This window comes from Triticum urartu, chromosome 3 (genome assembly GCF_003073215.2).
Source record: "Triticum urartu cultivar G1812 chromosome 3, Tu2.1, whole genome shotgun sequence".
NCBI lineage: Eukaryota > Viridiplantae > Streptophyta > Magnoliopsida > Poales > Poaceae > Triticum > Triticum urartu.
Genome location: NC_053024.1, coordinates 56,889,798 through 56,902,658, shown reverse-complemented (window position 1 = coordinate 56,902,658; position 12,861 = coordinate 56,889,798). Strand labels below are relative to the sequence as shown.

General features: G+C 49.0%; 2 protein-coding genes across 2 annotated transcripts; both read left to right on the top strand.

Annotated features, from left to right (window-relative positions):
* Positions 1-975: 975 nt before the first annotated feature.
* On the top strand, positions 976-4,445 carry LOC125542815 (UDP-xylose transporter 3-like). Its single transcript, XM_048706013.1, has 8 exons — positions 976-1,196; positions 1,297-1,506; positions 2,025-2,209; positions 2,487-2,554; positions 2,637-2,769; positions 3,103-3,264; positions 3,352-3,621; positions 3,882-4,445. The coding sequence occupies exons 2-8, from the start codon at positions 1,383-1,385 to the stop codon at positions 4,005-4,007; spliced, it is 1,068 nt and encodes a 355-aa protein (XP_048561970.1). The 5' UTR covers positions 976-1,196; positions 1,297-1,382; the 3' UTR covers positions 4,008-4,445.
* Positions 4,446-5,169: 724 nt separating this feature from the next.
* Positions 5,170-9,293, top strand: LOC125542814 (mini-chromosome maintenance complex-binding protein-like). The gene is made up of 14 exons (XM_048706012.1): positions 5,170-5,449; positions 5,854-5,967; positions 6,054-6,161; positions 6,269-6,394; positions 6,488-6,535; positions 6,823-6,942; positions 7,048-7,206; positions 7,315-7,389; positions 7,515-7,628; positions 7,728-7,930; positions 8,047-8,182; positions 8,509-8,733; positions 8,834-8,901; positions 8,992-9,293. Exons 1-14 carry the CDS (start codon positions 5,270-5,272, stop codon positions 9,104-9,106), a joined length of 1,791 nt encoding a protein of 596 aa, XP_048561969.1. The 5' UTR covers positions 5,170-5,269; the 3' UTR covers positions 9,107-9,293.
* The last annotated feature ends 3,568 nt before the right edge of the window (positions 9,294-12,861 follow it).

Sequence of the window (12,861 nt, the reverse complement as noted above, 5' to 3'; positions counted from 1 at the left end):
CATGCTCGACTATGCCATGCAGCAACAATGATAAACACCGAAAGCTTCGTATTAACGAAGCAGAAATGTCGTTTCTGTGGTTGCCCTGTTGAAAAGGGTCATTTGCTTCTTTTTTTTGCTTGTGTTACGCGATGTATTGCTTCTGTATCCCCTCTGCGAATAAGGTCATATAACTTTGCAAGAAGGCCACCGCCATCATAGCAAATTCTTTCTCGATTAGTACCATCCGCAATGGTGCGCCGCTTTGTGCCTCCCCCGCCACGCCAACGCCAACGCTCACCTCCACATGGCTTTCTCGTTTTTCTTGTTTCGTCTCTCTTTCTGTTGTTCCGCCCCTACTTTGATCGATGCCATGGGCGGCGTGAGCAGCACCCACACCTTGACCAACCTATCTTTCAAGTCCCGAAAAAACTATTAGTCGACACTGTAAATGTCGTTGTTGTTGCTGTGTCGCAACCTCATTGCCTTTGCCTCCTCTTATCGTTGCTAACCCCGGTCATCGTCATCGTCATCCATCCCCACCAATCCGATCCGCCTCCCCTCTTCTCCTTCACCCGTGCTTATATCACACCCGGAGCCCATCATCTACACATCCATGCGTTAGGTTATTCATTTTGCGAAAAATATATAAACATTTATAAACACCATGACTGCTCAAAGTTGAATGAATTGGAAAAAAAGCTCACTTTTGCACCACCTAATACTACTAAAGAGAACATAAACATAAACTAATCACCAAAGCAATTTCAATGAGTTGAGTCCAGCAGGGGGCAAATGATGATCGACCAAACGCCAACAATCACAAAATCCCTCTCATTCACACACGTGGCCTCCAACACCTACTACTACTTCTAATCAAACATGTCCCCGGAGGAAATCGCCAGCCACCCCCTGCGGTGTCTGATATTCACGCTCAGGTCCCTGGCCAGCGCCCACCACCAAACCCGGAACCACCGGGCGGAAATGTCTCGTTTTTATATAAAAGCCCCTGTCTCCGTCTCCGGTTAGCAGGAGAGAGAGAGGGAGAGGACGGGTGGAGGCCAAGAACGCAGCACGACTGCACAGCACCAGCTGCCGACCGACCGCGGGCGGAGCTGACCCCCCGACCCGATCAGATCCCTCGCCGCTCGCCCCCTCAGATCTCCCCGCGCGCGCCCCTCCCAGATCCAGCTCCGAGCGCTTGGATTTCTGAAGAGGTTGGTGGTGCTGCCGCCCGGTTGCTTTGACCGGCCGGCGGGAAGCCCGTCTCTTGCCGCGGCTGCTCGATCGGAATGTGATCTTCTTCCTGTTGCGCAGGTCCTGCCGGCGGCGTGGTTCGGTGGGAAGCTCGTCGGCTGCTGCTTCTTGCTTCCCGCGCTCTGTAGCCAAGGCGGCCGGCGGAGATGGGGCTGGCGGGGGAGAAGTTCCAGCTGGGGACGGTGGGGGCGCTCAGCCTCTCCGTCGTCTCCTCGGTCTCCATTGTCATCTGCAACAAGGCGCTCATGAGCGCCCTCGGCTTCATCTTCGGTATGAGATCCAATCTCGCCTCTCGCTCTCCAGATGTGCCCCGCTCCTTGTCCTCGCTGGCGCTTCGCCTCCCTGGATGCCTGCGCTCCATGCTTCGCCCGCGTAGTGCTCGTAGACGTGCGATGTCCAGATTCGGTTAGGGTCGTGGGCAGTGGCCAGTGGAAATCTTGGGCCTGTGAGAATTTTGTCTACTGCGAACTGCAAAATCAGTTACCTTTTTTTGTCTCGATGAGGGGAATCGCCGTCGGTGGAGTTCCTCGAGCATCCGTGGGTTGGCACATCATGACTAGAACAAAATAAATTTGTCCTGTGCTCAACTTGAATGAATTACAGCTACTGATGCTTAGGGTGACTTGCTGGAATGAATATGTCTAGGAGAAGGGAGCTAGAGTGAGCTTACATCCTGCCAAACAATATGTTGAGAAGAAAAGAGTAGTGGTTCATCTAAACATATTAGTAAAACAAAAAGCAGGTAGGTTACCCCGAAGTTTTACTCAACCTTGTTCTTTATTGTGCAGCCACCACGTTGACAAGCTGGCATCTCCTGGTGACATTCTGTTCGCTTCATGTGGCATTATGCATGAAGCTCTTTGAGCACAAACCTTTTGACGCAAGGACCGTCATGGGGTTCGGAGTGCTCAACGGCATCTCGATTGGGCTTCTCAATCTGAGTCTGGGTTTCAACTCTGTTGGTTTCTATCAGGTAAGCGTTGTCCCTTGCTTCCACTGTGCCAGAACTTTTCAAGATTTCATAGTCGATTCAGTTCCTTATCTAGAATGGCAATAGTTGCTTTGGATGGGACGTTGGGTGTGCATAAAATTAGTGTGACTTTAACGCATGCAGTAGTGTCCCTACTATATTCGCATGGCAAACGACATCTTAGGAGAAGGGTTTCAGTTAAGTTATTACATGTCGCGTGAGTGCGTTGTCCGACCTTACACTGCAACAAGCTCATGCTAAAAATGCTCTTTATTTCCAGATGACAAAGCTGGCCATTATTCCCTGCACTGTTATATTGGAGACTCTTTTCTTCAGGAAGAAGTTCAGGTTGGTATTTTGATACACCATGTCCACTGTTATATTGGAGTACTAATTATCATCTGACTGATTTTCTATCTTTACTGTGCAGTCGTTACATCCAGCTGTCCCTTAGTGTGCTCCTTTTTGGTGTTGGAGTTGCAACTGTGACTGATCTGCAGCTCAATGCTATGGGATCTGTGCTGTCTCTACTGGCCATCGTCACAACCTGTATTGCTCAAATTGTATCCTTTCGACAATAGTTGTTTTCTTCTACCGTAAAACTTTCTGTGCTTGCCAAATCATCTGCATATATTAAATGTTGCATGTAACTAGCTGCACATCATGTAGTTTGTCAGTATTAGCTAATGAAATAATGAATAGAAGTGACTCCCTACAGCTACTTTGTTTTCTTGACAGCCACTTTGTTTCTACTTTCCTTCTGAACTTACAATAGGTACTGTAGATTTTCTATCCTACTCGGAATATACCTCTTGGTTACAATGCTGAAAAAACTTCACGATTGAGTATTATGTTTGCTTTATGGTGTGCGATTTGAGTCCTTAACCAGCCATCAGATGACCAATACAATTCAAAAGAAGTTCAAAGTATCTTCAACTCAGCTGCTGTACCAATCATGCCCATACCAAGCATTGACCCTGTTCATTGTTGGTCCATTCCTCGATGGATTTCTGACTAACAAAAATGTCTTTGCTTTTGCATACACACCTCAAGTTCTGGTAAGTATTGAACTAGGCTGTGAAAGCTTACCTTGATTTTTGACACGGCTTCATGTGATTCATAGTTTGTTCTTATCATTTCTGCAGTTCTTCATCGTGCTGTCGTGTCTGATATCAGTCTCGGTGAACTTCAGCACTTTCCTTGTGATTGGGAAGACATCTCCCGTAACTTACCAAGTCCTTGGCCATCTAAAGACATGCTTGGTTCTTGCCTTCGGCTATGTCTTGCTGCACGATCCGTTTAGCTGGAGAAATATACTTGGAATCCTGATTGCAGTGGTTGGGATGGGACTATATTCATACTTCTGCACCCGTGAAGCTCCAAAGCCCACTGAAGCCTCTCCACAAGTCACTCAGGTACATTCCCTGGGTATTTTCATTGTGCTTTGAGCTCTTGCTATTTTCTGTATTTTGGAATCCTGATCTGCTGAGCGACGTGATTAAGGAGTAAGCATAATTCACCTAGCATGAGTTTCACTGGGTAGTCCACTTTATAAGCCCTATCAATTATTTTTGATGTGCTTCATATGTAGCTGGATGGTGGTTCTCAGCCCCTCTTACCTCGGTTACTGCTACAATTTTCTTGTTATTTACCTCGCATGTCATCTGCATGGCAGGTGAAGGAAGGCGAATCAGACCCTTTGATCGCAGACTCCTTGAACGCCGCCGAGAATGGAGCTGCTGCAACCACCGACGAGCCTCTGAAGGTCCCCATGTGGAGCTCCAAGTACGCGCGGGCATGAACGCTGCTGCTCCGACCTCTGAAGGTGCCCATGTGGAGCTCCAAGCGCTCGAGGGCATGAACGCCGCTTCGGACCTTGGTTCATGGTATTATATACATAATTATTCAGTTTAGTAGGCAGATAGTAGGGCTGGAAGGAAGCCAGGCCAGCCCTGAGTGTAATGAACGTTCCTTGTTCCATTTTTGGGCCTTTTTTCTTTCCCCCCCCTTTTTTGCTTCTGTTTTGGCTTACCATGCCTGTGGTGCTGTTGTAAAAGTGAATCTCACCCCAAATGACTCCAAATGGCAGATCTACCTTTGTTGAAGCTAAGATACAAAATTTCAATTGCTGGGAAGGGGATCTCTTGTAGTATTATTTTTCGCATGTTCAGCTTCGGATCCGCGGTTGTAACTTTGGTCGCAAGACATAAATATCAACACGTAGTTTACATTCTTTTTTTGTACAAGTGTTCAGTGAATGGTCTGTGGTGATCTTTTGAGCTTTCAGTTTGTGATATAAGATGCATTTCTCTCTCTCTCTTGGGTCCCATATGCCAGTTGCTAAAGACAAGACTTCTTTAGGCTAGTCATTGTTGAAGAAATGTCATGCCATCTTTTGTATCAAATTGATACGCACAAACTTTGCGAGCCAATTTTGTTCGATCATGATGCCTGACATAAAATAATAAAATTGATTATGCTTCTTATCCTACGATAATAGATGGTGGGAAGCTTTCTTTCTCATTATCTAAAACAAAACAAATATGTTCTTTTCAAGAGAATCCAAGACAAATGTTAACTATGCTACTGACATCTTGTTTCTTTTCTCTCACAAAACCGAAACGTAAGTTTTTTTGAGGGGTAACAAAAATGTTAGTGTTTTTTTTTTGAGGGGGTAACCGAAATGTTAGTTTTTTTTAGGGGGTAACAGAAATGTTAGTAGTAAAAAGAACTTGTACATGAACCAGATGGGCCTCTGGGCCTTGTTGGCATGTTGCATTTCCTCCATTTCGCTCGCAGTCCTGATGCAGGCTCATCACTTGTACCACGGCAAAATTGGGCCTGGGTCGGCCCAGTACACGCACCCAGCCCACAGAAAATGGCGGGAACGGAGGGAGAAACGGCGGGAAGCACCGCCGCCAGTGGCGCGAAACCCTGACAACTTATAACCCCTCCCGCCTCCCTCCCCGCCGCACCACCTCCCCGCCATTGCTCCTAGTCTCCCGGTCTCCCAACTCCCCAAGAAGAGCGAGCGAGATCCACCGCCGGAGAAAGGCAGAGAGGATGGTGGGCCCGCAGTACGACCTCGTCGGCAACCCCCTGGGCGCGGTGCGCGCCACCTTCGAGAGGGCGGCGGCGGCGGAGTCCGGGGGCCGCGACCCGGTGGCGGCGTTCCGGTCCAAGGACTGGGGCGCCAGCGAGGTGTTCCGCTCCTTCCTCTTCGAGCAGGGCGGCCTCGACAAGGTATCGACCCCTCGTCGTCTCTGTTCTTGGCTTTATTTCCCTGTCGTGTGCACGAGATTAGGTTATCCACTCGCGATCTGGTTGGCGTCTGCCAGTTTCCCATGTATCAGGCTATCATGTTACAGATTAATCGGCCTCATCCTAGATAAATAAATCATCAAAATTTGATAATCTTATGTACACAGTCCGTGCTCCGCACTGTAAAAAGGGGGTAATGATTGGTATCAAAATGAATAGAAGGAGTAGAAGAATGCTCGAGAGCAAATGCGTTTGCGGATTTATGGTGGGGGAAAGGGATTTATTTTTGTATGTATTAGTAGACCCTACTGCACTGTTAGCAGATTTCAAAATTGTCTTTCACCAGGTGAAATGGGATTTCTTACACTGTGTGTTGCCCTTTCCAGGTTCCATTGTTGGATGCATCGAATCTCGGATTGATCAAACCCAACACCCTCGTCCGGTTCCGGGGGATGGTTCAGGACATGCTCGGGAACGAGTTCTATGCCGGGGCTTTCAAGGTACCCACATGACTCTGCTGACATTCTGCCGTCAAGCTTTGGCCACTGCTTCTTTTGCTTACCTGTATAAAACATTGTTTGTGAAGGATGGGTCTACCTGGAGGACGAACAAGTTCACAGATTTCTCACCGTTCGCGATGCCGCACCCGTGTGACTCGCATCTCTGGGAGCGCCATCTCTTCCATTGTGTGCCTGTATGTTACTACTTCCCTGCGCACTTGTTTTCATTTTATCAATTTTAGAGTTCATTGTGTGATTGGCTGGTGGAATCCATCTTGACTGTGTGATTGGCTTCTTTCAGGTGCCTGGGCAGAATTCGTGGACACTGGACTCTTCCCCTGGGCCTGACTTGCGCCAAATGGCAAACTGCTTGTCACCTGAACAAAGGGAGAAAAGGAAGAGGGATGGAGATGATGATGCCATGGATGTAAGCTCTTGTCATGTTGTTACAGTAATGCATTCTATTAACAATTTCTGTGTCCAGTAACTACCATTGGCACTAATGCATTGCTTGCTACAGGTTTTGGAAAATGGAAATGGCGAGAGTTCTTCATGCAGCAAGAAACCAGTAAGAACCGAACTTAGTTTTCTACAAGCAACTTCATGCTTGAGCTTTGTCATTTCCCCATATGATAATTTACCGTGTATCTGTTTCTGGTTTGAAGTTCATCTAGCATTTGATGGCCTAAATTACTTGTCTGGATATAGATTAGCATAATCATAAAATAGAATAAGGAACCATATCAATTGAATAGTAACATGTTTTAGTTAATTATGCTCCATTTCATGCTAATCTGAAGTCATATAGAATGAAGGGTTTGGTTATCTGACATAAAGTGCATTTGTTTTTCTCAGAAGGAAGATGACGTCCAGATCCCATCTAGTTCAGCAGAAATGCCAGCAAGTGAAAACGTGCCACAGATGAATGGGAACGATAATCATATTCCTGGAAGCTCCTTTTCATGTCTAGTGAAGGTGGGGCACCTGAACTTTTTTGTATGAAATGTACATTAGCTAATTTATTTGCCGTGCTTCCTGTTCTCGCAAGTCCTATTGCTTACAGACTTTCATGCACTGCAGATCTATGATATGCCTGAAAGTCAAGTGAAACTAAACGATGTTGCTGAGTTCATAGGGGTATACACATTTGACCCAGAACTTGCTGCTCCCAATGATAATTCGGATGATATAATGTTTGATCTCATAGAAGATGTAACAGCTCAGTTGCCTCCCAGCAAGGTATGCCTATTATAGGGTGCATAGTGCTTGATTTCATGCGTGACACAGAAACTTGAATTTCTATGCATATTTTAATATTTGCCCTGACCTCTAAAACTGTTTGCACAGGTGCCCCGTCTTCACTGTTTGGTGTGGCGAAAATTATCATCTGTTGATTTTCTAGCAAAATGTCCTGCTGTTGAGGTGAATTTATAACTTTGAACTCAGAAATGGACTTGCTGGTTTTACCATGTAATTCATTTCCTTGTGCTAATATACACATCTCTTGACCATTGCTTTATTGACATATTTTTGTTTTGATTATGCAGCCTTCACCAAGTCTCCTAAAAGGCATCCGGCAATCTTTGCTCTCACATCTCACTCTGGTATTAGGGAAAGATGACCTGGCAGCTAACTGTTTACTGCTGCATCTTCTATCCAGAGTATGTCTTATCACTGCACATTGCTTTCTTTTCATGCTTTTTGCCAGATATTTTGTATGTTGGTTTAATGATTTCATTGCCTTTTCAATATCTCTACAGCTACGAACTAGGGTGGATGTGGTCACTGTTGGCAGGCTCTCCTTGAATTTCACTGGATTTAACAGAGAAAGTGTTTCCATTTTTGGAAAACAGCTAAATGCTTTGATCCAGGGACTAATGCCGTATTCACAAGCTATTCCTCTGTCAATTGAGTATCTCAACACAGCCACACTTCAACCTAGAAAGGACAACAAGTCAGGAAGGTAAGTCCTGTTCAGTTTCCCTTTGTTTGTCCAATCAAATTCCATAAGTATGTTAATAACTCCTTGCCTTTATTGGGAGCTAACCTATAAACTGCTCTTCATAAAATTTGGTGTAGGTTGGTTACAGGAGTTCTGCAGCTACCTCAAGGCTCTCACTTGACATTTGATGAAACTCTCTTGCAATCTGGATCTTTGGCATCTAAAGGTGTTGAGAATACGGTGCTGCTTAAGAACTTGATGGAGTCACAGATGGTAATAATTCTCTCTGAATTTGTCTTTAAGACATCATACATATAAGAATGTATTGCATTATATTTCTTTAAGATTCTATGCTCATCCCATTAGAGTGGTGTGTAAGTCTTTTGTCAGCATACATATCAGTATCAACCATTTTAGGTCAGTGACTACATGATCCAACAGTGAATGAAAATTTGAATCAAAATTCACAAGCACTTAGGTGTAACCAACTGTGCACATCTAAAGTTAATTAGTGATGGCATGATACTTCAAGCATGAACCTCCAAATTATCATTGCTGGGTAATTTTTCATTTACAATTTTTGTCTGTTGTACTTACAGGTTGAGTATGATTTTGAGTACTACAAGCTGGAGATGGCGACCGATGTGCAGCTACTTACTCTTTCTGAGGGAAAATCAAACATCCTGCCTTCAGACTTGGTAGTGCCTTTTCGTCCATCCACTGTTTCTGCGGTGAATGCAACTTCTGAGGAGCTTGAGAGCTGGAGGTGGTACTTGGCCACAGTGAGGTCTCTCCCTCAGTCTTCTGAACCTGAGATTTACCAGGTAACTATCCCTCACTCCACTTCTTATTTAGCAGATTCAGAATTTCGGATTATGTTTAAACATGTACTGAGTTTGCTCAATGTTTGCATCTTAACTGTAGACGATCCAAGATGAAATGGTCAGTGCCATGCGCAACGACAGGAGCTTGGGTTGCACTGAACTTAGCAGGTAATCTTGGGCGTCTAACATGTTGCGTTTGCGATAACATGGTAGTTTATGAACCTCCATCTGACTAACTTTTTTTGCGCTGATGTGCAGATGGCTGACAATGGCTCAGATAACAGCCTCAAGCTTTGGTGAGAAGAGCCTTTCCCTGGAGCACTGGCAGATGGTGAAGGAGCTTGAGAGGCTTAGAAAGGAGAGGATGCAATGAGAAGACAGTGTCATAAGCCCATGGATGTGTGAAACTCTAGTTGTAGTAATGGCTTGCTGTGATGTGTATATTTCCTTCTACTAGGGTCTAAATCATCAAGACTTGAATCTGCACCATTGTTTGTGATCCTTCCTGTGAGTGTCATTTGACAACTCAATTATCAAGTTAAGCCTGTGTTTTTGTGAAATGTGCTCTGGTAGCTACATTCTGTCTGGCCTTGAATGGACAACTAAATCTAACATTCGTAGCATCTTGTCGGAGTAAGTGACCACGGGTAGCCTAGCCGGCTCCCCCTGGCCTTTTTGAAAAATATGGGACGATCCGGCTCTTGAGAGTCCAAGACATGGGGCCGCCTTCCCCTAGCCGGCTGTCTTCCAGGCCGGCTATCGGAAGGCGGCCCGACTACAGCCCTCATGAAGAAAGCCCGCTGCGAGAAGGCCGACTCCAAGGAGCCGGCTCCCATAAAGCGGTCGAGGTCGTACCCTCGAAGTCTGCACCCACATAACGGCGATGTGACGAGGCGTGGCTACAGTAAGGCTGGCCACCCTTGAATCCCGGAGCACGCCTGGCACAGTGCGCCGTACGGGTGGCCATGACCCGTCCGGCGCAGCACTGTTGCCACGTTGACCCTGATGTCATCCATGACGGGCTGCCAGTATGGCCCACGGGCGGTGGGCCCCTTCGGGCAGAGAGACACCCGAAGGCGGCCAGACCTCCCCCAGTCGGCCTGGAGACTACGCCAACACAACAGGCGGCGGTCGACTCCAGCATTTCACCGCCCAGCCCGCCCGCCCTGGTCGCAGTAGCCGTTCTGGCAATAGAAGAAGTCGCAGCTCCGTCATGTGCTCAATCCATCCTCAACTTCCTAATAAACCAAGATCTGTCGGCTGACAAAGTAGAGGCAAGACAAGTCCAACGCCGAGCCGGAGCATACACAATCGTCAACAGAGAACTCGTCAAGCGCAGTGTCACTGGAGTCCTCCAGCGATGCGTTGAGCAAGAGAAGGGCATTGCAATCCTCAGAGACATCCACCAAGGAGAATGCGGCCACTATGCGGCCTCAAGATCACTCGTCGCCAAAGCCTTCCGCCATGGTTTCTTTTGGCCGACTGCTTTGGACGACGCCAAGGAGTTAGTTAAACATTGTAAAGGGTGCCAACTCTTCAGCTCCAAGCAACACACGCCGGCTTCAGCACTCAAGACCATTCCCCTCACTTGGCCCTTCGCCGTTTGGGGACTGGACATGGTGGGCCCATTCAAGGCGGCGCGCGCGCGGCATGACACATCTGCTTGTCGCCGTGGACAAATTCACCAAATGGATTGAGGCAAAGCCGATCAAGAAGCTGAATGGGCCGACTGGCGTGACATTTATCACAGATATAACAACTCGGTACGGCGTACCACACAGCATCATCACCGACAATGGCATGAATTTCGCCAAGGGAGCCTTGGCACGTTTCTGCGCGACGCAAGGCATCCAGTTGGACCTAGCGTCCGTCGCCCACCCGCAGTCAAACGGCCAGGTCAAGCGAGCCAACGGCCTCATTCTTTCCGGCATCAAGCCCCGACTGATCGTAACATTGGAGCGTTCAGCCGGCTGTTGGCTCGATGAGCTGCCGACTGTCCTATGGAGTCTGCGCACTACACCAAACAAGTCAACCGGCTTCACTCCTTTCTTCCTCGTATATGGTGCCGAGGCGGTCATCCCAACTGACACCGAGTTCGACTCGCCTCGGGTAACCATGTACACGGAAGTCGAGGCCAAGGAAGCACGAGAAGACGGCGTCGACCTGCTGGAAGAAGGCCGGCTGTTAGCCCTCAGCCGGTCCGCCATCTATCAGCAGGGCCTGCGCCGCTACCACAGCCGGAAGGTCAAGCCAAGATCCTTCCAAGAGGGCGATCTTGTGCTCCGGCTGATCCAGCGAACAGCCGGCCAGCACAAGCTCTCGGCCCCTTGGGAGGGCCCCTTCGTCATCAGCAGAGCGTTAGGCAACGACTCCTACTACCTGATCGACGCGCAGAAGCCGAAGGCACGAAAGAGAGACGACTCCGGCAAGGAGTCGGAACGACCATGGAACGCCAACCTTCTCCGAAGGTTTTACAGCTGAAATGCAGTATGTATCACGCTAACTTTTGTACTAAGTACGAGACAATAGGCCCCCCGAGGAGAGCTCGGGGCTGCCATCTTTTATCTATGAATGAAGAGTATCATGCTTATGACCTTGTCATTACATTTATTTGTTCCGTCCGGCACCGGGTTCGACTAGTCGGCCCGGGGACTGGCCGACTGGAGTTATATTAGAAGTCCTACCCGCGGTCAGACAAGTAGTGTGCCGGCACCCAAGCCTTCTCTTGCCAAAAGTCGCAGTTCGAAGAACCGGCTGTCCGGCTGGCAAGAGTTAAAGGCAGGAAAGGACGCCCACATGAAAAACGGCTAGGGACTAATGGACTAATATAACAAAAGCCGGTTTCTCTCCCACCACCGACCGACTACCAGAGTAGCCGGCCGGCCGGCTTCCATTCACTCCACTTCAATCCAAGAAAGCTCGAGTACTTGCCTCCCCAAAAGGGGAAGGCGGCAAAGGAAACAGCCTAAGGATAAAAAGCATACGTGAATGGAAACCAAACATGCACAAGTTAATATTTACATAAAAGACCTTCAAAAGGCCAGCATTCAACATAGTTTGGATACACCCCCAGTGGGTGGAACTGCGGAAGCTTAATAAAATTGTTCAGAAGGCAACAAGCAGGAAAAAACAAGGACGGCAGATTAAGCCGGCGGAGCGACTGACGAGCCGGGCAGGTCGGCGGAGACGGCAGTGCCGGCTGGAGGAGTGGCCGGCTGGCGAACCTCGGCATGATCACCGCCTCCTGCAGAAGGCGCGCTTGCGCGCGCCTCGTTGCTGGAGGCACGGTCAGGCTGAGGCTGGCTGGCTGTTCCACCGGCCGGCTCGACGTCTTCGCTTTCCTCTCCTTCGTCGTCTTTGCCTTCGTCGCTGGAGGCGACCTCTTCTGCCGAGTCTTCACCCGCCGCCGGGTCCAGCCCGAACCACTCCTCCGGCTGGGCAACGCCGTCATCATTAATCTCGGGAGCGAAGACGCTGATGTCAGTACACTCGGCGATTGTCGATGCGCGCTGAGCGATAGCCGGCCGCACCTCCGCTAGCTCTTCGTCGGCCTCCAGCCGCCAGGTGCGCAGCTGGTCCAGGTTCAGCCCCGGATACCAAGCTCGGACGAACTCCAGCGCCCGCCCAGCTCCAAGCCGGGCCGCCGGCGCCTTCCAGGCCTCGAAGCGGCCAACCGCAACCTCCAGCCAGTCGGCAGTCCGACTCGGGGTGCGGGGAATCGTCTCGCTTGGCCAGAGGGCGGCCAACACCTGCGCTCCGGCGCGCTGGAGGCGGCAGAGCATACGATGAGCCGGCTGCAGCCGCGCTTGGACCGCCAAGAGTTGCTCTTTGAGCGACCGACTCGCGTCCGACGTGACTTCAGCCCCCGCCTGCCGGCGCGCTTCGCGATGGGCCTCGATGGTTTGGGCGGCAAAGACGGAGTAGCCAGGAAAGTAGTCTGCACAGAGAATAAAAAGCAGCTCAAGTCAGAACACAAGTCAGGCGGCAAGAGGCAGGCAATGAGCGAGGAAAGCGGCTTACCATCGATCAAATCCTCAATACGGCCGAAGCCTTCATTCAGCGCTTTCCTGGTCTCAGCCCAGCCCGCCGCTTCAGTCTCGAACTCGGCCTTCAGGGCGGCTTCGTTAT